This window comes from Lathyrus oleraceus, chromosome 1 (genome assembly GCF_024323335.1).
Source record: "Lathyrus oleraceus cultivar Zhongwan6 chromosome 1, CAAS_Psat_ZW6_1.0, whole genome shotgun sequence".
Taxonomy (NCBI): domain Eukaryota; kingdom Viridiplantae; phylum Streptophyta; class Magnoliopsida; order Fabales; family Fabaceae; genus Lathyrus; species Lathyrus oleraceus.
In genome coordinates this window covers 430,258,874-430,281,450 of record NC_066579.1, presented here as the reverse complement: position 1 = coordinate 430,281,450, position 22,577 = coordinate 430,258,874, and the positions used below count along the sequence as shown (strand labels likewise).

General features: G+C 35.5%; 3 protein-coding genes across 4 annotated transcripts; 2 read left to right on the top strand and 1 right to left on the bottom strand.

The window, feature by feature from the left end:
* The first annotated feature begins 1,784 nt into the window (after positions 1-1,784).
* LOC127079777 (sirohydrochlorin ferrochelatase, chloroplastic) lies at positions 1,785-4,474 on the top strand. Of its 2 annotated transcripts, none has more exons than XM_051020153.1 (7): positions 1,785-1,962; positions 2,293-2,344; positions 2,466-2,641; positions 2,727-2,788; positions 3,386-3,496; positions 3,851-3,943; positions 4,197-4,474. In XM_051020153.1, the coding sequence occupies exons 2-7, from the start codon at positions 2,301-2,303 to the stop codon at positions 4,299-4,301; spliced, it is 591 nt and encodes a 196-aa protein (XP_050876110.1). In that variant the 5' UTR covers positions 1,785-1,962; positions 2,293-2,300; the 3' UTR covers positions 4,302-4,474. The 2 variants fall into 2 exon arrangements, with proteins under 2 accessions (XP_050876110.1, XP_050876105.1); XM_051020148.1 differs by having other exon boundaries at positions 2,454-2,641.
* Positions 4,475-6,287: 1,813 nt separating this feature from the next.
* Positions 6,288-13,121, bottom strand: LOC127079765 (polyribonucleotide nucleotidyltransferase 2, mitochondrial). Its single transcript, XM_051020138.1, has 16 exons — positions 12,707-13,121; positions 12,280-12,435; positions 12,045-12,215; positions 11,035-11,160; positions 10,797-10,958; positions 10,562-10,681; positions 10,281-10,418; positions 10,005-10,167; positions 9,689-9,814; positions 9,288-9,418; positions 8,896-9,115; positions 8,701-8,784; positions 7,994-8,073; positions 7,741-7,884; positions 6,910-7,611; positions 6,288-6,785 (listed from the first exon to the last, which is right to left on the bottom strand). The coding sequence occupies exons 1-16, from the start codon at positions 12,995-12,997 to the stop codon at positions 6,681-6,683; spliced, it is 2,919 nt and encodes a 972-aa protein (XP_050876095.1). The 5' UTR covers positions 12,998-13,121; the 3' UTR covers positions 6,288-6,680.
* Positions 13,122-13,771: 650 nt separating this feature from the next.
* Positions 13,772-15,521, top strand: LOC127079760 (protein MAIN-LIKE 1). The gene is made up of 3 exons (XM_051020133.1): positions 13,772-13,942; positions 14,028-14,702; positions 14,799-15,521. The coding sequence occupies exons 2-3, from the start codon at positions 14,112-14,114 to the stop codon at positions 15,459-15,461; spliced, it is 1,254 nt and encodes a 417-aa protein (XP_050876090.1). The 5' UTR covers positions 13,772-13,942; positions 14,028-14,111; the 3' UTR covers positions 15,462-15,521.
* Positions 15,522-22,577: the final 7,056 nt, after the last annotated feature.

Sequence of the window (22,577 nt, the reverse complement as noted above, 5' to 3'; positions counted from 1 at the left end):
TCATCTTCACTCTTCTCCTTGTAATCTCTTTCATGTTGGGATTGTATGTAAGTTCGCTTTTATAGTATGTCTTTTTATTAATCATGGCGTTATGTTTGCTCTATTCACGAATCTATATTGAGATTATCCTTGTTTACTTGTTTATCTATTAATTTAAACCGTTATTGAGAAATACTCTTCGAATTTAGATCTAGGATAATCATCGGTTAGACGCTAAACTCTAGACATAGATTTAGATCTAACATTCGCCGTGTGTATCGATTCTTAATGCTCCATATTGTTTAATAGACTGAGAGATCGTCGATTAAACAATATGGTAGAACTCTCGACGGAAGTTTAGACATGAACCTTGTTGTGAGCGTTACATGATCATATTGATGACTGTTTAGATTGTGCTTAACTGGTTGGTAAATTACATGTTCGTATCGTGGATGAAATACAATCCTGTAAAGCTCTCAGATCTCTCTGAAACTTTATTTATATATTCATTCATTTTACATAGTTTAGCTTTTAAATTCAAATTTTACAAACCCAAGCTTAGAAACGTAGAGACTGTTGAACGATATTTGATGTCGCACTAATCCCTATGGAGATGATACAACAAAATACTTATTTTTGCTTACCGCAACCAACAATGTGCCCATAAGGTATAAGGACAAAATAAACTATGGGAGTCACACGAGCTTGGATTCTCTCTCTCTCTCTCTCTCTCTCTCTCTCTCTCTCTCTCTCTCTCTCTCTCTCTCTCTCTCTCTCTCTCTCTCTCCTCTCTCTCTCTCTCTCTCTCTCTCTCTCTCTCTCTCTCTCTCTCTCTCTCTCTCTCTCTCTCTCTCTCTCTCTCTCTCTCTCTCTCTCTCTCTCTCTCTCTCTCTCTCTCTCTCTCTCTCTCTCTTCTCTCTCTCTCTCTCTCTCTCTCTCTCTCTCTCTCTCCTCTCTCTCTCTCTATATCTATATATATATATATATATATATATAATATATATATATATATATATATATTATATATATATATATATATATATATATATATATATATATATATATATATATATATATATATATATATATATATATCTTTTGGAATTTGTATTTTTGTTTCAATTTAATTTAAAAGCGCGGAATTCCTATTTATTTTACGTCTCTGTTGGAATATTCACCCTTTCAATTCACAATATTCTGACAAAAATACCTGTCAAAAATGAAGTTAATGACTTGATGAGCCCCGTTTGTATTATTTATTTTTTAAATAATTTTTATAATATAACATATTTTGATGAAAAAAAATTTATGAAAAAACTTTTCATAAAAATTTTAAATAAAAATTTGATTTGAATAGTTATTCTTAAAATGTTATTTTAGATATTTCAACATTTTATCGAAAAAATTTTGAATATCAAAATTTAAAAAAATCATTTAATTTTGAAACTATTTTAAATAGTTTTAAAAAAAACATTTTTAAAATATAACTTTTAAAAAACTTATGATTTTGACTATATTTTGATCTTCAATCATGTAGGTTTATGCTATAGTATATCAAAATTAATCTTTTAATTTATAAAAGGATAAATTTAAAAAAATTATAATATTTTAAAAAATATTTTTATAAAATTAATTTTCAAAAATACAAAAATAAAATCTATTTTTTTAAAGCTAAAACAAATAGTACCAATAATGAAATAATGAATCAATTATTTGTACTGCAATAGTGGAGTGAGTGACTTTGCAAGTGAGTGAAGTTATTTTCTTTTACAGTTATCATTTAGTGTTATTGAATAAATCATCTTGTGAGAATGTTAGAAATAATGTGTAAAGGGTAAATATGGAATGAAACTCATAGTTATAGTTATAGATATGAAAGTTTAAGAAAAATTCATTGGTGACATTCTCACCTGTCTCTACACGAACACTTTCACAAAGATATATACATTTTTTTTCAATCTTTGGGGGATTCTCTTAGTCAAGGTAAGCATTTCATCACTTACTAATTCCTCTCTTGCATGTTTATATGGAATGAGTCAAAATTGACTGTGATTGGTGGTTTGGTTGAATGATATTGGGTCTGAGTATAGTTTCTCAATTTGTGCATGTCGTATATGAAGTTTTGGTCTTGTAAATTCTGATACTTTATAGTGCTTGTTCATGTTGATGGTAATTTCTTCTGCATATGTGGTGTTTGTGAAAATTCCTCTTAGAGTTGTACCAAATTTGAAAAGTATATGTATATGTTAAAGTCCTTATATATTTGCATCTATCATATTTATAACAAAAGTATCCTATATCTCCTGTAAGCAGGATCAACTATGCTTGTGAAGTCTCTCTCATTTCCTTCCAATCTCTTCCCAAGGTTCAATTTTTACTTTACCCAATTTCTCATCTCACTTTCTATCTTTTTGTTTATTTTTTATTTTCTGTTTTTCCAGTGTTGTTGTTTTTGTCTTTCTGATTGCTGTTAGTTTTTCTGCAAGTGAAATTGGAACAGACCAAAGATGGGCACCCTCGAAATCCTCGAATTCTCTCAGTTTTTCTTCGAAGCTTCAATTTTTGCGTAAAAGCACTCAAAACTCATCTGGGGTTGGTCCTGGTGATGCAGTCATAATTGTGGATCACGGGTCACGTCGCAAAGAGTCCAATCTAATGCTTAGTAAGAATAGTTTACTGAAATTATATATTCAATTGGGAATGTTTTAGTTTTGATTTTTATGAAGTTGTCTTGTTTTGAATGTTAGATGAATTTGTGGAGATGTTTAGACACAAAACTGGATACCAGATTGTGGAGCCTGCTCACATGGTAATTTTCTTCAATTTGTTGAGTTTTTTCTTCTTGTTAAGTATAGAATGAAAATCAGGATAGAGTATGAAGTTTGAAGGATGGTAGAATCATAGATGCCTGAGTCTGCAACTGCAATTTCAACCTTAACATCTAGATTTTTATATCACCACAACACGACCGTGAATCGTGATAGTCTGCATCAATCACATTCATGACCCTGATTTGGTGTGACATCAGTCGAAGTTTGTATGTATTCTGCAATGTGACCAACATTGAGGCTGCAGAGCTACATCTGACTACGATTTTCAACGATATCAATGATCATCACAATACAACCGATGTCATGATTTAAAATCTTTATAGCCTTTAGAAAACTGTGTGGATAGAACTTTTTTTTGTTTTGTTAGAATCTTGCTTAGTCTGGCAGTATCCTTGTGTTGTTTGGTATGCACAAGCATAAGTAAACATATATGCCTCCATTTTCTGATCTTGATAATTGCAGTAACAGAATTTTCTTGGCGTTTCTTTCCTCATTTTTGCTTTTGCATTTTACGACATAGGTGTATATAGAGCAAACTCTTGATACTCCGAACAGTAATATTTATAAGTTTTCAGGAACTAGCAGAACCATCAATTGGAGATGCTTTTCAATCTTGCGTTCAGCAAGGGGCACACCGTGTTATTATCAGTCCCTTTTTCCTCGGTCCTGGAAGGCATTGGAGTAAGGTAGAATTGCATATAACTAAGTTCTCTAGCTTTCTACAAATTATCAATGTGATTCTTTGACATGATGAAGATAGAAAGTGTCTAAGTTTCAAACTTCATTGTTTCAAAACCTCACTTATAGAGAATGGATTTAATTCATATACACACTGTAATGATTTTTTACAATGTCAACAATCATAATTGTTCGATCATTAAAAATGTTTGCTTTAATAATAACTAATTCTAAAGTTACACATCATTGGTTGTGATTTGTTGACAGTATGAAATTTTGTACACTAGCAGTATCAAAATCAAACTCATTGATAATATCTCAAAAGCTCAATTTTAGTCCTAATTAGGCCACATAATGTGCAGGATATTCCTTCCTTGAGTGCAGAGGCAGCAAAGCAACACCCTGGTGTATCATACATTGTTACTGCGCCTCTTGGACTCCATGAGCTACTTGTGGTATAAGTTTTCTCTTAAATCATTTCTTTTTACATTAACTCACCTATCCCGATTTAAATAACATTTGTTCTGTCTTAATATTTCAAGTTCAAGTGTTTTTTTTTTTTTCATTTTGATTGTCCACTCTTATTCCTATAAAGTCGCGTATCATAGAGGTTTTTATTTCAAAATAGTACTTTCTTTGAACCAAATTATGGGTACATTTTCCATCATACCTATCATTTTGAACTTAGAAACATACCTTGTGTTGCAGGATGTTGTGAATGATAGGATCAATTATTGCTTAAAGCATGTCGCTGGAGAAGCAGACGAGTGTTCAGTTTGTGCTGGAACTGGAAAATGCATACTTAATCAATAATTTTAGGATACTAAATAGTTGAGTGTCCTTTTTAGAAGGTAGATGAGGATGACATGAACCTTAAAGTCAAAGGAATGTGTAAATTTATTGAGCTGTAACTGTTCCAAAGCCACAACTTCAAGCAACAGATTGATTCTCGTAGATAAACTTTATATGTGCTTCAAATCATCAAATATACGGTTTCCGTTTTTTTTATATAAGAGACAATTCACTTTTTAAATTAATTAAATAATCAATGTATCTAATTTATAAACCAACCAAATACTTTGATTATTCAATTGTCTTATGTTTGTTTAGATGGATAATGTTTTGAGCATATATTTGCAATGTGAATTATAATTTTTTATATGAAAATGTTTATACTATAGATACTTAATTAAATTGTATATTCAATCGATAATAAATAAGATTTAGTTTCATAAGTTCTTTATAAGGAGACAATGTTGTTGGCTAAAAATTATTAGCTCATCATCGAGTTAGCTTTTGGATTGACTTAAGTTGAAATAATATCAGAATTTATCTAAGACTATTGGACCATCATTTTATAATGTATCTGTGTGAATTTAATGGCTCCAAATGTTCCATCCTAGCTAGACATACTAGTCTATGATGAAATAATATCAAACTGGTTATTGTATTTTAAGTTGAAGTGTTGCTCTTGAAAGTTGAAGTGTTGCTCTTGTGAGAATGCTTATTGCTTTGCAAACTTGAATGACTCACTTACAATATATTAGTTAAACTTAATCTTATTATATTTAACACAGTCGAATCCTTACTATTCATGGCTTTTATTAAGTTTAATGATACTGATTATATTTAATTAAGTTTAATAAAAATAAATTAAATAAAAAAAACTTAATTCATTTCATTACTAATATTATCTTGAATTATTATCTGTAAATCAATAAAATTGTGAAGACTAATATGCCAAAGTATGACCAATCCATTAGTTTGTCTCCTAACCAACTTTAACACGAGTTTTTAAAATAAATGGATAATAAGTGTTTACATTCATAATTAATAGCACCGAAATCTAAAATGTTTGATTATTGTTTATTTACACTTTTAACATTCAACTCAAATCCATTTCGTCAAAATCAAGATCATACGTCCATTTAATAGATGATAGAAGCCTTGAGTTACACGAGATGATTCTCTATCAACTCGCCGATTTACCTCTCTCCCGATGCATTGGAGTATGTTGGGATAATAACTAACCATATCGGCATCAATGTTGTTCGCTAATCATTTTCTATAATCAAACAATAAAAGTCATATCATAATAAAAAAGCAAAACTAATGTATAAATAAAAATAGTTTAGAAATAGAATGACAAGTGAAACTCAAATTTTGTTAAGGTTCGGATTTAAAAATTCATATTACACGCAGAAAACATAAATCATATTAAACATCAAATTTAAGTCTTAAATGTCCCAAATTCATATCAAATCTAAGTAAAAATTGAATTGCTATTACATGTAATCTAATGTAACTTAACTATAATCTATTAAATTAATAAGGAGTTGCAAGCATAAAAAAATCAGAAGAAAAAAAATAAGAATATGAAAAAATTATTAAATATGAGATGAATATACTTAATTTGAATGAAAACGAGTAGAAATTAATGAAGTGTTGATTTTACAGAAATATATATTGAGAGCAAAGCTGGAAAAATGTTGGTTTTAGATAAACTCTGTTCTGTTTTTGATAAAGAAATTGAAAAGTTGATTTCAAATGTAATGAAATGGGAATAGAAAGACTATCCACGCACAGTTAAATGAATGTGACCGAATTTCAATATTTAAAGGTGAATCCATATTTCATTCTCAAACTTATTTTTACTTGTATTTGACATAGATCCTAATTTTTTTTAAAAACATTTCATTAGATTGGGTGAATAGTTATGAGGTGCAATGAAATGCCCATTTTTATTCTTTAAAAGGGCTTACCCTTCCCAGGTCTTGTATTGTGATCATCAAGTTCATCTTTTTCTAATTAGACTGGTACTTCTAATTATAGCATCATATAAATTATACTTAAAATACAATTTCTAAACAATGTTTACAAAAAAATGTGCTTATTAATCATGGTTCAAGACTATGAATGTGACAAAATTGAAGAAAGTAAGCATCACCACAATGTTAACTTTCTCTATTTCGGCCGTGAACTAGAAACAAGCTCCTTGTCTTTTGTAAGCCTTGATCATGCCCATAATCTCTTTTTTGTTGAAGGGATCCCGTATTCTTAAAATCAACATTTCATTCATTAAATTAGTTTAGCTTGAATCTCAATTCCAAGCACTTATATGCATCCAAACAAGCATCTTGGCAGTATACATCTATGGACTTTCTTTCATGAAAGTAATAGCTATTTCAAAGTTTAGTTATCATCCACAGAAGACATTACTGGAATTCCCTTGCTAGAAAAGCTTGAGCAAATTACTCGCATCTCATCGCCGATGTTAAAGTTCTTTTTGCTATCTTCCTGCGATACAAAACACAAATAGGTCAGCAAGTGATTGATGTCTCTAGCTGCATACAAAAAAGATTTAAGTTAATGTTGTTTTTGATGCTACAATGAAATTGATTATTTATAGCAATGACTCTACCTCAAAACGGTACATTCCTCGAACTCCTCCACCCAAATCCAATACTAACCCATGTGCACGAATTTGATAAACTTTGGCAGTAACTTCTTTTCCAAGTATCAAATCTTTTGTAGTTGAAGTGTCTTTACCTTCTTTCTCATTCCTATCTTCCCTTTGAGTTTCAGATTTTGACTCTTTTTGCGTTGAAAGTTTTGGCTTCTTGGCATATTTATATGGCAAGGGACCTGAATGAGATGCAGAATCAATTGTATCTTGAGATTTACGAGGTTTTGACTTGGACAGAGACTTTGAGTTGTGATCCAATTGTAGCCCATCATCAATAAGAGGACCATTTGAAGTCTGATTGTGATTCGAGCCGAGAGATTTCTCCTCCTCATCACATTCTTCAGCACTTCGTATTAAAATTACTGGTGTTTGGGAGGCTGAGGGTTTTGTTTCAGCCACCTCGTTTTTTTCTATACACAACTCGGAAGCAGAATTTTGTTCTTGTGTAGTACTAGACGCATTCGAAACTGGTGCCCAAATGTTGGCAGTTTCTTTTGCAGATGCGACAGATCCTTCAGCTATACCATTAGTGTCTGATCCTCCACGTCCACGCAAAGTCGCTTTGAGGGACAATTTAATGTTACCATGAACATCTTGGCCAATGCACATCAAAGTAATTTGCTGGCCAATAGAGACTACATCTGAAATTCGGGAAACCTGAGGAAAGGAAACCGAGTTTGTTAAATAAACTATTGTATAAAAGAGTTTATGCTGTTGATGGTAAAACAGATACATACAACTACGGCCATTAATAATAAGAAACTAAAATAGTTAAGTCATACATACTGGTTCATGTGACAACTCAGAAATGTGGAGAAGGCCCTGCTGGCCACCGTTAAACTCGACAAAAGCTCCATATTCTTTTATAGTCGTGACAACACCTTTGTAAACACCTCCAACTTCAATTTCTCGGCCAACTATAAAATCAATCTGGCAAACAAGGTTGATTATTAGGACTGTAAGAATGCAATTTAAATAATAATAATAAAACAAAAACATGATCAAATTAAAAACTAATAGTTCAACATGTAAGAACTACCTTATCTAGTATTTTATCCATTACAGACTGATTCTTAGCAACTATTGTAAGTGTACCATCACCAACAGACATCCGCGCGCCTGATTGTAGAAAATAATAACAGTTCAGCAGGAAAAACTAAAAATTTCAGCTGCTCTGCAAAATATATATACTAGAGCAAGCAAAAACACCTTTCATGTTTTAGAGGCCAACAAGGGACAACATTTTAATATATTTAATACGATTTGGATATAAACATGACAATAAATTGTAAAACTTTCAAAACAAGATCAGAATTTTTTTTAAAATGTGTACAAATCAGTAAAATCACCCTTCTTCCAAGGCCAAGGCGTGCCACAAGCATTGGTAAGAGCTCAGTATGATACTTAAACATCTTTTATCGAGAGAATTGTTGGTAATAAGAATCAAACCTAACCATTTTGACTTTCAAGGATAGTATTTTGATCATAATCATGTCGAACTAACCTTCTTTACACTTTACAGACCACATATCTCTTTTACCGTCTTACATTATTAATTGAAACTAACCCCTTACAAACCACATTTCACTTTTACCCCCTTTACAAACCAGAGAATGATCAACCAAAATACGAGAGCAAAAAATAGTATTACAGTAGAATTAAAAGAAAAAGAAAAAAACAAGTGATCCTCACACATGAAAAACAAATTGTTAAAACACATTTTAAACAATTAAAAGTTAAAATGACCTGTTTCCAATTCCATTTTCCTCTTTAGAGAACCCATTGGTCCAATTAAGCGACGAAGAGCATCATTGCTGTACTTTAACGTGACTGCATCATCAACAATAAATCTTAAACATTAGTGTATCCTAAAATATCAAGGAATCTAACTTAAAAAGTTACAAAACAAATAAAAGGAAAAAAAAAGTTTAAAATCTAAACCTAGTCGTGGAGAAGAAATGCCACCCTTGGTGCGTGGTGCTTTTATTTCCCTTTCCATGTGATCAATAATTTGTAGACGGGCTTTATGTGCAGGTTCTAAACATTCACATATGATATCTAGTGGAATTCCAGCTGGTTTCATATCCAACTGAATGGCGGTAACTCCATTTCGAGTTCCAGCAATCTTGAAGTCTATGTCGCCCAAATGGTCTTCCAAGCCCTTCGAAAAATTAAAATTTAAAACTTCTGCATGAAATCAATAATCCCTGCTTGTTTTATACTAAGGTAGTGCCTCGAGTGTAAGTAGTTGATATTTAAAACGTATCAATTATAATTGCATATTAATCAAACAGACATTGTACATCATGATTTATAAAAGTTCAGAAAAATACCAAAATATCAGTCAGTATACGATAGTCCACTATTTCGCCTGTGCATGGATCAAGTTCACTAACAAGACCCACAGAAACACCAGCAACATGTTCCCTTACTGGAATGCCAGCATCCATCAAAGCCATACTCCCTACAAACAGAAAGATTCATAGTAAATTTTCTCTCAATTTTGTACATAGGCTAGGCCTGGGCAGTGATGTCCGTCAGATTACATAATATGTCATGCCTTTCTTGTCCTAGTTTTCTGTTTGTATAGGTTATAGCTTATATTATACTTGTATTTTAACCTTCTATCAATTTAGCGTTCGTCGCAAGAAAAGTAATCAATCATCCAGAGCTTAATTGTGAATTAAGATCATACAATAGCATTAAACGCAGCTACTGTGGGTTAAAATAATACCTCCACATACAGTTGCCATTGAAGTTGAACCGTCTGAAGCCATGACTTCGGAGTTGACACGAACAGTATATGGAAAAACATCTTCAGGAGGCAAAACAGCAAGAAGAGCTTTTTCAGCAAGTGTACCTACAAAAGTAAAACAACAAAAAGCCAACCTCTTAAGCTAATGAAGCTGTGTGAATACAAACTCCGATTACTTATGTTCTTGTTTGTCTCCCATAGATTCTCTTTAATCTTTACATACTTTATCCATGAACCAAAATGTAGACAATATTCAAATAGTATTATGCACAGTCTTAGCAAGGTACTCATTTACCATGACCAACTTCACGCCTATTTAGACCACCACGTTTACCAACTTCATTTATGCAGAATGGTGGAAAACTATAGTGAAGCATAAACCGCTTTAACGGAGGTCCAACTAAAGAGTCCAGGCGTTGAGCGTCTGTAGGTGCTCCAAGTGTTACCGTACATAGGACCTGTCCATGACATCAAAACAAATCACCTCAGTTTAAAATAACAATTATTTCATAGCGCTACAATTATTTAACTTTCACCAATCCATAACAGAAAAACATGGAACATATTTGACCTGTGTTTCTCCGCGGGAAAAAAGTGCAGATCCATGCAGCATGGAAACATATCCAGCTTCACAATACAAGGGTCTTACTTCATCTAACTGTCTTCCGTCAACTCTGGATCCTTCACTAATAATTCTTTTACGGACCACCTACATTATTCAAAAATATAAATGAACACAAATGTTTGAAAAGCACATCCAAATTCAACATGACACGTAGATATGCAAGTTTGTTTTTGACTGCGGAGATATGCAAATTACAAGGCAAACTTATAAATCAGAATGCTCCCCACCTTCTTCCTCACTGTGTCTACTGTCTTTGACAAAACCTTTATGCTTTCTTCATCTTCTTCTTCTTCAAGCACTTTCTTTACATCTTGTGTGATATTTTCTAATGCTTCTCCACGTTCAAACTAGAAATAATTATAACAAAATATTGATAAATATAATGAGCGTAAATTATCCAACATTCTCGATTCGTTAAAAGCGATGGAATAAGAGAGAGAGAGAGAGAGAGAATAAGAGCACCTTTCCATAAGAAGGATCAGTAAAAACATCTATAATAGGTGCTTCGGCCAAATTACTGACTTTCTCCAGTGTTTTGTCAGAGAGCATAGACAATTTGTATTCTTTCTTAGACTTACCAGCTTTAGCGGCAAATCTAATTTGAGGTTCAATATACTTTACTGCCTGAATAATCAGAGAAACACGGCTCAAAAGCATTCAATGATGAATGGTGTCAAACAAGTAAAAATAATAAAGTCACCTCCGGATGAGCCAATCTTAACCCAGCTTGCAAATCTTTTTCAGATATCTCACGGGCTTGTACGTCAATCATCAAAGTTTTGTCCTTTGTGCAGGCATATATCAAGTTAAGATCACTTAAACTGAGCTGCAATGTTGCGATGAAAAGCAATCAGAGAATGGAGAAGAATGCTATTCAACCAAACAAAGTCATGGTCTACCGTTTTTCGGCAAAAATAACATAATGATCGAGATTAAAGTTTCAAACTATGGTACAAACCAACTTCCGACAAACAAAAATTCAGACTTCAGAATATAATCAGTTAAAAAAAATATCAACAATTGGACTTCAAAGGCTAAGGAAATAAAGAAAAGTGAAGAAACATCTGTTTCAATAAATTGTCAAGAATAAAACATCGATAGAACTTTAAAATCTACCAAACCGCTAATAATTTTTCACCTTCAAACGCACACAATATCGCAATGCAAAGCAATGAGAGAATGGGGAAGAATGATATTCAACAAACCAAGATATTTATCAGCAAAGTCACACTCTACTGCTTTTCAGCAAAAACAAATATTGATTGAGATTAAAGTATCAAAATATGGTACAAACCAACTTCCGACAAATATTGTTGATATTTTAGGTAAACAGCTTTATTTAATCAAGCACGTCCCATGAAAGCTTATTTTGTAATAACTTAGTCACCTAAGCTGATTTTCCTATGCTTGTTTGATAATATGTTTTTTTTATAAGCTTAACCAAACAACTACTTAAGTGTTATGTCACGTACAAGTCAATGGCAGATGGCAAAAGGCCAAAAAATCTGTCATATAATCACACCATTGCTGCCTAGGGTGAGCAACCCTTCAAAAATTACATGCGGTGGTTGTCAAAAAATCTTCCACGCCATGACCGCCATTGAACAACACTGGTCATGAAAGTTACATACAAGTTCTTGCAAGCGTCTCCTAAGCAGCTAAAGAATATTGTAATATGGAGGAATCTATGAAACTGCATGACAAAATTACCTCATCCATGGTAGGATTCACCACAAACTGCCCACAAATCCTACCAATTCGAATCATTCCTATGGGGCCACCCCAAGGAATATCTGATAGCATAAGCGCAGCGGACGTCGCATTAGCCGCCAACACATCCGGATCTTGTTTTCCATCCGAGGAAAGAACACTAGCCATCACCTAATAAATCAACCACAAATCAACAAAACAAAATAAACAAATAAACAACAGTTTAGTGTCATACCTGAACTTCATGATAAAATCCAGATGGAAAAAGAGGCCGAATAGGACGGTCAATGATTCTAGCACACAAAAGCTCACGTTCTTTAGGAGCACCTTCCCTCCTCATATACGTAGTTGGAATCACACCTTGCGCGAATTGCTTCTCTTGATAATCAACCTAAATCAACCGAAAATGATATGATTGCAATTACACGCTGAGGTTTTAAAAAACAGTCTGTGACTGCGAAAACGGCCTCGACAATGCCAATACAGTTATTCCCAGTTTTTAAGTGTGGTTATTTCCCACCGCGACCCCAATCAGTGTACAGAACAAAATTGCGAAAGCCTTAACGCAACAGTGAACACGCTTTTTAAAACCTCTGAGAAAGCTCAAAGCTACAGCATAGTTAAACTTATATAACGTGAAACCGTAAGAAAGAAGAATTTACAGTGAGAGGCAAGAAATCGGCCCGTGCAGTGTCGCCTTTAGAGGAAGTGACAGTGGAAAGCACTTTAGTATCTTCCATGGACAAAACCACAGCGCCATTAGCGAACCTAGCAATTTTACCGGTTTCGAGAGTGACGAGGCGGTTACCGATTTCAAATTCCTCAGTGAAAGTTTCCAGAAATTTTGTTGCGGACCCACCGTTGCCGGAAGAAATGGTGCGGCGGAAGGCAACATGGCGGCGTAATGTGTGGAGAAGTGGCTTTGCACTTCTCATCCATAATGCCATGGACATTGGAATAACTGAGAAAATTGATCAGTATAACTCTGGAGGTACTTACTCAACTACTAGCCTGTTGTAAGAATCTTGGCCAGGGTTTAGGGTTTAGTTTTAATTTTGACCGGTTTTATTTTTACTTAAACTAATTCAAGGTTTATCTTCTTATTTTATATTTACTCACAACATTTTGTTTTTGGAATCTTTTACAAAAATAATCTATTTTTTTAAGAAAATTCCTAAAATACATTTGGTTTAAAAAAAAATCTCAAATTATCTCACTTTTAGGATGAGACGCCAATTCAAAAAATTTTTACCCTATACCCCTACAATTGTACCCATTACCCCTACATTAAATTTTTTTTGACCAAAATACCCTCATATAAATAGGGTATATTTTGCCTTTCAAATTTTTTTTACCATTTTCGTTGAAGACTTCCGGAGAAGACAAATATTTGGCGTTTTTGCATTGTATACCGGAACACTTAAGAGTAAGTCTTCCGGTTTGGATAGTTGTATACCGGAACACTTCTCTAAAGAGTTCCGATTTGTTGTCTTTAAGGGACACTGAACCGGAAGTCTTTTAGAAAGTCTTCCGGTTTGTATACTTGTATACCGGAACACTTTCTTCAAGACTTCCGGTTTGGATGTATACCGGAACTCTTTAAGAAAGTGTTCCGGAAGGCTTTTTGTTTTTTTTGCTAACCGGAACTCTTCTTTGAAGTGTTCCGGTACGTAATTTTTTTTATTTTTTTTTAATTTTAATTATTTTTTTTTAACATTATTTTTGCAGTGGTTCGAAGAAGAGGTGCAGATGGCCGGATTCCAGTCCGCACGTTAGACCGGGGTGCATCTTCATCTGCAGCTGCAGCTGAGCCGACTGGATATCCAGGAGGGCCGTACGATACGTCTCTTTTGGTGAAGTACGAGCATCATGTTGCTCGACATATATGGTTCGGTGAGGTAAGTAAACGGGCTATATTTGAAAATGAATAATAGTTGAATATTTTATAATTTGTTTTCTAATATGTGTTTTAATTGTTTTTAGGAAAGAGGACCAAAGAAAGAGTTGAAGGTTGCCGGACATGGACTGAAGTTGACTTCTAGGGTTCCATTGGCTCTTCCACCACAGATGGAGAGTTGGGTATCTAGATCCGGTTTAGCTTCACTGCAGAGAACGAGTCTGAACAAGATAGACACAAATCTTGTCTCTGCATTTGTGGAAAGATGGCATCTAGAGACATCTTCATTTCACATGCCGTTTGGTGAAATGAGCATTACTTTAGATGATGTCGCATGTCTACTTCACTTGCCCATTAGGGGTATCTTTTGGAGTCCTCAGGATGTGACTGAAGAGCTAGCTGTTGAACTTGCTGTTGATTACTTAGGAGTGTCACAGGGTCAGGCACAGTCACATGTTCGGAGCTGCAGGGGGTCGTATTACAAGTTGGAGTGGTTATATGATATATTCGTACATCATAGGGCTGCTTCCAGCTGGGCATATGCGACTAGAGCATATCTATTGATGTTGGTGGGTTCCACCATATTTGCTGATAAGACCTTTACACTTGTAGAGGCACGATACCTCCTCCTGTTTAGGGACTTGGATGGATGTTCAGGATATAGTTGGGGAGCAGCTGCACTAGTTACCCTCTACCGATATCTTGGAGATGCGTCCATGTACAGTTGCAAACAGCTCGGTGGATATCCTACTCTCCTACAGGTATATAATTTAATTTTGTTAATTAAGTGTTGGATTCATTTTATAAAATATTGTAACTTAATTTGTTTTATTTATTATGTTTTTATTTTGTAACAGTGTTGGATTCACGAGTATTTTCCAACTGTTGGAAAAAGAGGGGAGAATTGGAATCCTGCTGGAAACTGTGGTCTTCCCCGAGCGATGAGATGGTCGTATAGACAGGGAGTCCTGAAGGTCGATGATTTACGACCTATTTTGGACGAGCTGACACCTACCGACGTCATCTGGCGACCATTTGAGGATCATAGAGCATGGCGTGTATTTGATGAGATATGTCTTTACAGGGGTTGTTTGAAGTGGGGTGAAACAGTTGTTCCATACTTGCCTGATAGATGTTTACGTCAGTTCGGGTATAGGCAGTATGTTCCATCCCCACCTCTGGATTGTATGATGGCGACGGATATTGATGTTGATTGGATCAGTTACCATCAGAGTGTTATCGCTGTGATCGGTTCATCTACCGTGGCCACCACTCCATCTGAGGTAGAAGACGGTTATCTGGAGTGGTATTATCGTGTTTCCCATCCACGGTTGGTCCCTCCCCATCGTGACGCTCCTAGAGACCTACCCGTTCCTGTATATGACGTCGGGCCATCTGATCCTGATTGGGCTCGTGTATCTACATTGATTCGTCGCTATCTGAGACAGGTTAATGCTGAAGAGGAAGATCCACAGTTTTCTGATTTATTTGAAGCTTTGCATATTTCTCGTTCACATTGATTATATGTATTAAGCTTTGAATATAATAGACATAATAATATAGATTTCATGTTTTGATTACATATTTATGTTTTGATTACATAATCATGCTAATACAGGTGTAAGTAATTGCCAATGTTGCATACGTCCTGGAAATCCTAGAATCCAAGTAGTTGCTATATGAGAACGAAATTTCTTCCAATCTAATGTGACCGGTGGCAATGGAAACCCCTCTTTCATGTTAACCTGATAAAGTAAAATAATTAAAAGATTAAGTCATATAACATAAAATATTAACTGAAATAATTAAAATATTTAGACATATAAATACGTACCTGAACCCAATGATTCTGGTTAACAAACCCAATGCAATAAACAGAGACATTTGGTGAATGTGAACTTGTCATCGGAAAGAAAGTGATGCACGGATTGCCTAAACAGACAAGTACAACATTATAACGATTCGCTATCAAGTAACCCATATCTGGTAGACTCATCCATTTCTCAGGTGGCTGTGAACCAAACGATTCTATCATCAAAGATTCTCTCACAGCTGACAACCGATTAGAAAATAACTTGTCATATAAAGTTGACATATCCTTGTCTATTAATTCCAACCCCAACTCTCTGCGAACCATTGGCCAACCATCCTCACCATATCCATGCAATGATGCAATGACTCTAAATCCACAATTACCATCTGATTCAACATTAACTACATCTTCAATGTATGACCTAATATGATTAGGAAATTGAACAATGAATTGTGGTTGCTTCTTTGATAATTTGATCTTCTTTGAAGTCTGTGATGGTTGAGATTGCCTTTGTGAAGATTGAGATGCCTTATCAACATACTCATGATACGAAGGGTCCCTATAAACATCATAATCTGCTGGTTTTTTCCCATTCTTCTTCACTCCTCCTTTGGTTTTTATTTTCTCAGGTGGTGGACACAATGTTGTCATTGTTGGGTATGCTAGTTCACATACCCTACTCCTTAATGCCCTTTTCCCAATAACATCTAATGACCTAAATCGTCTCCACAACTCATCCATTGCAGCCGTCATATCCACCTCTGATCCATCATCTTCACCTATCTCTAACTCAACTTCCATAGTTAGTTTCCTCCAATGAACATGAACAGCATCAATGGGTATCGGTATACCACCTACTCTGTATCTTCCTAACTCACAAGCACAAGGTAACCCATAAGATGTTCTAAGAGTACAACCACATATTTGCCTGTTAGTTCCAACATAATCAACTCTCAATAACTCTTCAGCAATACGTCTCAAAGCAGCTCGAGATACGGAACCACGCAAATAACCATAAAAGGGACTTACGTGCGCGTGCTCAACTTCGGAAAAACTCTTTTGAAATGAAGCTCTAATGTTTCCCAGTTGTAACCTCAAGTTGTTATTCATGGCTTCCCAACATTTGACCATGTCACCTATACTGTTTCCTAACATCTGCTTTAACTTCCAATGAGCAGATTCAACCCTAAAAATATCAGATATGAAAAATACCATTAGATATTGAAAATATCAAATATTAAAAATATCAGATATTCAAAATAACACATAAAAAAAACATAAAAATAATATCAGATATAAAAATAACACATACAAAATTATAAGACGTACCGATTAGTCGTTGTGTTACCCAAATGTAGGACTCGATTAATCCATGCTCCAACAAATCTATGCCTATGTGGAGTCAACCATGTGTCTTTCACATAATTAATAAATCCACTATAATCAACACATGCTTGCTCAAGTTGATGCAACCGCTGACCATACTCAACCTCATCACTAGCCTAGACAACTTCCATCCATAATGTGTCTATCGTCTTTTGCAGGTCATTCACCACATGTTGTTTGCATTTGGCACCAACGTTTTTGTTAATGTGAAATCTACATAGCAAATTAATTGAGTTGGGAAACACAACTTCAATTGCTTTCATCAAAGCAAGATCTCTATCTGTCAAAATCACTTGTGGACACATGTCTTTCTTCACAAACAACTCTTTTAATTTCTCCAATACCCAGCAAAAATTCTCTGTTTGCTCAGACTCCATATACGCAAATCCAACAGCAAAAGTCAACTCAGTCGATGTCATGCCAACAATTCCAAACAAAGGTTGTCTATATTTGTTTGTCTTGTAGGTGCTATCCATAACTAACACAATCGGAAATATATTCAACAACTTAACTGAATCAGGATGTGCCCAAAATATCTCTCTCACCACTTCCGAGTCATCCTGTTTTCTACTCCAATACACATATCCTGCATCCTCAATAAGCTTAAACAAATGTTGTATCTCACTCCTTGGACCTCTTATCTCTTTTTCTATCACACTCTTATGCTTGTATACTTGCGTAATCCGAGTGACATTCTCAGGAAACTTGTCTTGCAAGGAAAGCAAAATGTTTCTAGGTGCTACATGTCTCTTTGCCAAATCAGCGAAATGTTGCTTCTCATCTGTGGTCAACCTACCAATAAACGAATGACCTTCTAATCTATCAGGTAAACCATGATTATGTAACCCACATTTTACATCAATCTTCCAACCAGATCCATCTTTCGCCGGAGTCGACCTGATTTTAAATGGACATCCACATTTCTTGGACGCACTTTGGGTACCACTATCACTAATCTTGTGTTTCCCACCTTTATCACAACCAAATATTATTTTGTTACTTCTCCCTCTCTTCCCCGTTTCAGTATCTGAACGACTGATAATAACAGTTACTTTATTGTCGATTCCAACCTTTTTAATCCATCTGATAACCTCTTCTCGTGTACCAAATCTTTCCGTTGTCATAAACGCATCAGTAGTATCTACACATATTTTGGGAAGATTTTCCATTTCTGTAAAAAAAATAATAATAATAATTAAAAAAAAAAATTAAAAAAAAAAACGTACCGGAAGACTTTAGGAAAGACTTCCGGAACACACATAATGCATACCGGAACACTTCTCCAAAGAGTTCCGGTATGCAAATTTTTTTGAATTTTTTTTTATCTGAACCGGAACTCTTTCCTTAAGTGTTTCGGTTTGCTTTTTTGTGTGTTCCGGAAGTCTTTCCTAAAGTCTTCCGGTTTGGAAAAATACATACCGGAAGTCTTTTTGCAGGAGTTCCGGTGCGAGGGGTGTGAAAGTGTAATTTTTGCAATTTTCAACTGAATGGTAAAAATGAAATGGTAAATTGGTTAAAACCAATTAAGGGTAAAATGGGAATTTTTAAATTTTTGTAGGGGTATGGGGTTAATTGTAGGGGTACAAGGTAAAATTTTCCCAATTCAATTGACGACTCCTTTTAAAAATTGAATGGAGACGCCAATTGGATTGGCTATGGCACATGCCCTAGCCAATCCAATTGACGCCCCTGTGTATAACTTGAGAGGAAGCGCCAATTGGATTGGCGCCTCAGTGTAAAATATAATTTTTTTTGTTATAAATAGATGTGTTGTGTGAGTCATTGTTCCACATCTCATTTAATCATTTGACAATCATGTTTGGTGTTCGTCGCCGATACGAAAAGGTGATTTATGCGAGAGACAAACCTCAGATGTTGATGTTGTTCTGGAACATCACTACGTTCGATCAACTGAAAAGGGAGCTGGTTCGTTGGTTAGATGGGAAAATACCGGAAGGGGAAAAAATTAGAAGTATTGAGAGACTCGATAGTATCTTTGGTTGGATGCGAATGAAGACTGATAAGGATGCTAGGGAAATGATGTTCGGTCGAGATGACATCAATTTAATTATTGTAATCAATTAGAAATATTTTTGTTTTCAGATAGCTTATTTTGTAGTGATGTTTGTTGTGAACCTCGTTGTAACAAAAACTTAATGATATATAATGATTGAAGGTTATAGAAATACAATGTTACAAAAAGCTTAAGACCCAGATGATGCTCCTCGATTGGGACAATTGTTCTTGTTGTGTCCTGGTTGACGACAGATACTACATAATTTTATCATTTTATCTGTGGAATCCATTTATGTCCTGATACGTGTGTTGTTTGACCTTCCTTTTTTCTTTATACGCATCTCGTCGTTATGCCAAACTATATCACCTTCATATGGAGGCCAGTATTCCTCCATTGGTAGTACCGAGAAGCTTTGATTATATACATTCATGACAGTGACGACCTTGTACACATCAGATAAATGGCTGTAAGCGTCTTGACGAGTATAAGCGCATGCTGCAATGACATGGGAGCGAGGACTGTGGAAGGCCTGTAATTTTCCACAATCGCACCAACTTCTGTTTAGTCTAACAGCATAGGCTAAATTTGGTTTCCCCTCATTGTGGTCCATTGTTTCCTGAACGCTGAAATTTTGCCTATGACGGTCAAAGACTGTTACAGCATGTGTGCTATCTTTGATGCTTTCCTCTTTCATGACTTTCATGCAACACTCACTGAATACTTGCCCGAACATTAACATCGCACTCCATCTTTCACCTCTGGTTGCGAACGTAGAAGTCAACCTATAATAGGTCGATCTTACCAAGGCGGTTATTGGAAGATTTTTAATTCCTTTGAATACCCCATTCATGCATTCCACAAGGTTTGTTGTCATGTGGCTCCATCGACAACCTCTGTCAAATGCCCTTGTCCACTACTCTACTGGTATGTTATTTAGCCATCTCCATGCGTCTTCATTAGACAGTCTAATTTCATCACGATAATATTGAAATGACAGTTGAGTTAGAGCATACCCAGCATTCACCACCTTCTTGTGAAGATTCTTATTCTTTATTACACGCATGAAGTTTTGTGCAATATGTCTGATGCAATAGACATGGGTAGAAGGAGGATCATGTCATCCATTATCATGGTTGTTGTAAGCACTCTCAATGGCAGCATGTCTATCAGAAATCAAACAGAGATTGGCTTGTGGAGCCACATGCGTTCTGAGATGTCGAAGAAAGAAACCCCATCCACCAGCCGTTTCACCTTCAACCAGAGCAATTTGCATGGACCTCTTGGAGACTGATTTGTTAGATGATAATGCAAGAGGTCAATGTATACTACTTTCACGCCTTAAATCACACTATAATAGTTTATACTTAGATGAACATTCTACCGAAGATGCTCGAATAATAAAAACTAGGTGTTATATTATGATGTTAATTGGTTCGTTTTTATTTCCCGAAGGTAGTGGTTCTAGCATGCATATTATGTATTTACCTTTACTTAGACATGTAGATAGAATAGGAAGTTACAGTTGGGGATCTGCTTGTCTAGCCTATCTCTATAGCTCATTGTGCAAAAACTCACACAAAGACACATCTACATTTTCTAGATGTGCTGTTTTGCTACAAGCATGGGGTTGGTCAAGACTATCGTCCCTAGCACCCATCAACAACAATCCTTTCACATTCCCTTATGCACAAAAGTAAGTTGTTTAAATTGCTATATCTTTACTTACTTCTTTAAAGATTATTATCTCTAACTAATATTCATACCTTTTTGGTGTAGATGGTCTGCACGTGGTATGAGTTATAACAGATGTTCTATACACTGTATTATTCAGTATCGCAATCTGTTGGATCACCTTCGACCGACATACGTAAGGATAATAACTTAATTTATTTCGTTATAATTTGTTAACTTCTTCTACCTAGATTATAATCCTATCTTCTTTCACATTTCAGTTCATTTGGCGTCCATACCTTAATTTGGATCATGACCATGAGGTCAACGCTGAAGACGCGGCCGTATGGACTGCATGCACACCGATAATACGGTTCAAAACTGTGGAGATGCACAACAGTGATCGTGTGAAGTTGTAGTTCGGTATGCCCCAAAACATCCTAGATCCCCAACAAGCTTAGGAGAGTGACATCTGCGTAAAGTTGACGACCAATGGAACTTCAATCCATGGCAAAGCTTCGCCAGATCGGAGTGTCGCAAATGGAAGCACCGTCATGACCATGTCTTAACTGATGCAATCATGCCATATGAAGAAAAACCAAGTCGTACTTATATGGCTTGGTACAGATCAGTTGATTTTCAGTTCATCGTCGAGGATATGTACCTCTACGACCCACGCAAGATGACTTACACACCTGATACCTCAACATCAAACCCCCAACAACAGTGTCAGACCAGATACACACAACCCCCTGCCCGTCAAACGTTCCATTCAACCAACACACAAACATACAACCAAAACATGTCGTACACCCAACCCCAATACCAAGAGCATACCCCATACCACCACCAAGAAATTGACCATCAACCTGAGACCCAATATCGCTTCGCACCCACCCCATCACCCTACCAAAGGCGCCTTAGCCAGAACACCCAACGACCATTCAACACCAACCGCCCCTCCTCCAACCATAGCCAAGAAGCCCAAACCTCACAAAACCAAAACATCCAACAACCCTATCTCTACCAAACACCCCAACAACCTTTCCAACCTTTCCTCGCCGCATCATTCACACTCATGTCTCCCTTTAACCGTCCCGATCGCCCACCAATGAGTCAACCACAACCCAACTACTTTGACATGGGTTATGAACTCAACTACGACGGTACATCCTCGATGCATACTGAAGACTATGTCGATTTGTTTGACTACCTCAACATACCATCTCCTGTAGTTGGTAGTGACGCTCTTGACCCCTCAGATGCTCAAACACCAGTGGTGAATCATCAGCGTGGGTTAGGACCACGAGTTAGGGTTGCTAGGGGATGTGGGACCGGAGGTCGGTTAGGTGATCCCGGTCATCACCATTAGGCTTTTTTGTGTAAATGGAAAATTTTATTAATATCAATTGGTTTTATTTCAAATTTATGTATCACGTAGACCATTTAGCAAAAAAAAATTATATTTTACACTGAGGTGTTAATCCAATTGGCGCCTCCTATCAAGTATTACACATGGGCGCCAATTGGATTGGCAAGGACACATGTCAATCCAATTAGCCAATCCAATTGACGCCTCCATTCAATTTTTAAGAGGAGTCGCCAATTCAATTGGAGTCAATTGGCGACTCCTCCTAAAAATGGGGTAGTTTGAAAAAAAAATTGAAACCGAATGTATTTTAGGAATTTCAATGAAAAATTGGATTATTTTTATAAAAAAAAAAATATTTTTGCTTTCTTTCCATGTGA

What these genes read in the sequence shown, in the direction of transcription:
- LOC127079777 (XM_051020148.1), top strand. Translation starts at nt 2,301, where the DNA reads ATGCTTGTGAAGTCTCTCTCATTTCCTTCCAATCTCTTCCCAAG. An exon ending in CCTTCCAATCTCTTCCCAAG is followed by an intron (nt 2,345 to 2,453) that starts GTTCAATTTTTA and finishes GATTGCTGTTAG; the next exon opens with TTTTTCTGCAAGTGAAATTG. An exon ending in AGAGTCCAATCTAATGCTTA is followed by an intron (nt 2,642 to 2,726) that starts GTAAGAATAGTT and finishes TTTGAATGTTAG; the next exon opens with ATGAATTTGTGGAGATGTTT.
- LOC127079765 (XM_051020138.1), bottom strand. Translation starts at nt 12,997, where the DNA reads ATGTCCATGGCATTATGGATGAGAAGTGCAAAGCCACTTCTCCACACA. An exon ending in TAGACACAGTGAGGAAGAAG is followed by an intron (nt 10,419 to 10,561) that starts GTGGGGAGCATT and finishes TGAATAATGTAG; the next exon opens with GTGGTCCGTAAAAGAATTAT. An exon ending in TGGATAAAATACTAGATAAG is followed by an intron (nt 7,885 to 7,993) that starts GTAGTTCTTACA and finishes CTTGTTTGCCAG; the next exon opens with ATTGATTTTATAGTTGGCCG.
- LOC127079760 (XM_051020133.1), top strand. Translation starts at nt 14,112, where the DNA reads ATGGAGAGTTGGGTATCTAGATCCGGTTTAGCTTCACTGCAGAGAACG. An exon ending in GATATCCTACTCTCCTACAG is followed by an intron (nt 14,703 to 14,798) that starts GTATATAATTTA and finishes ATTTTGTAACAG; the next exon opens with TGTTGGATTCACGAGTATTT.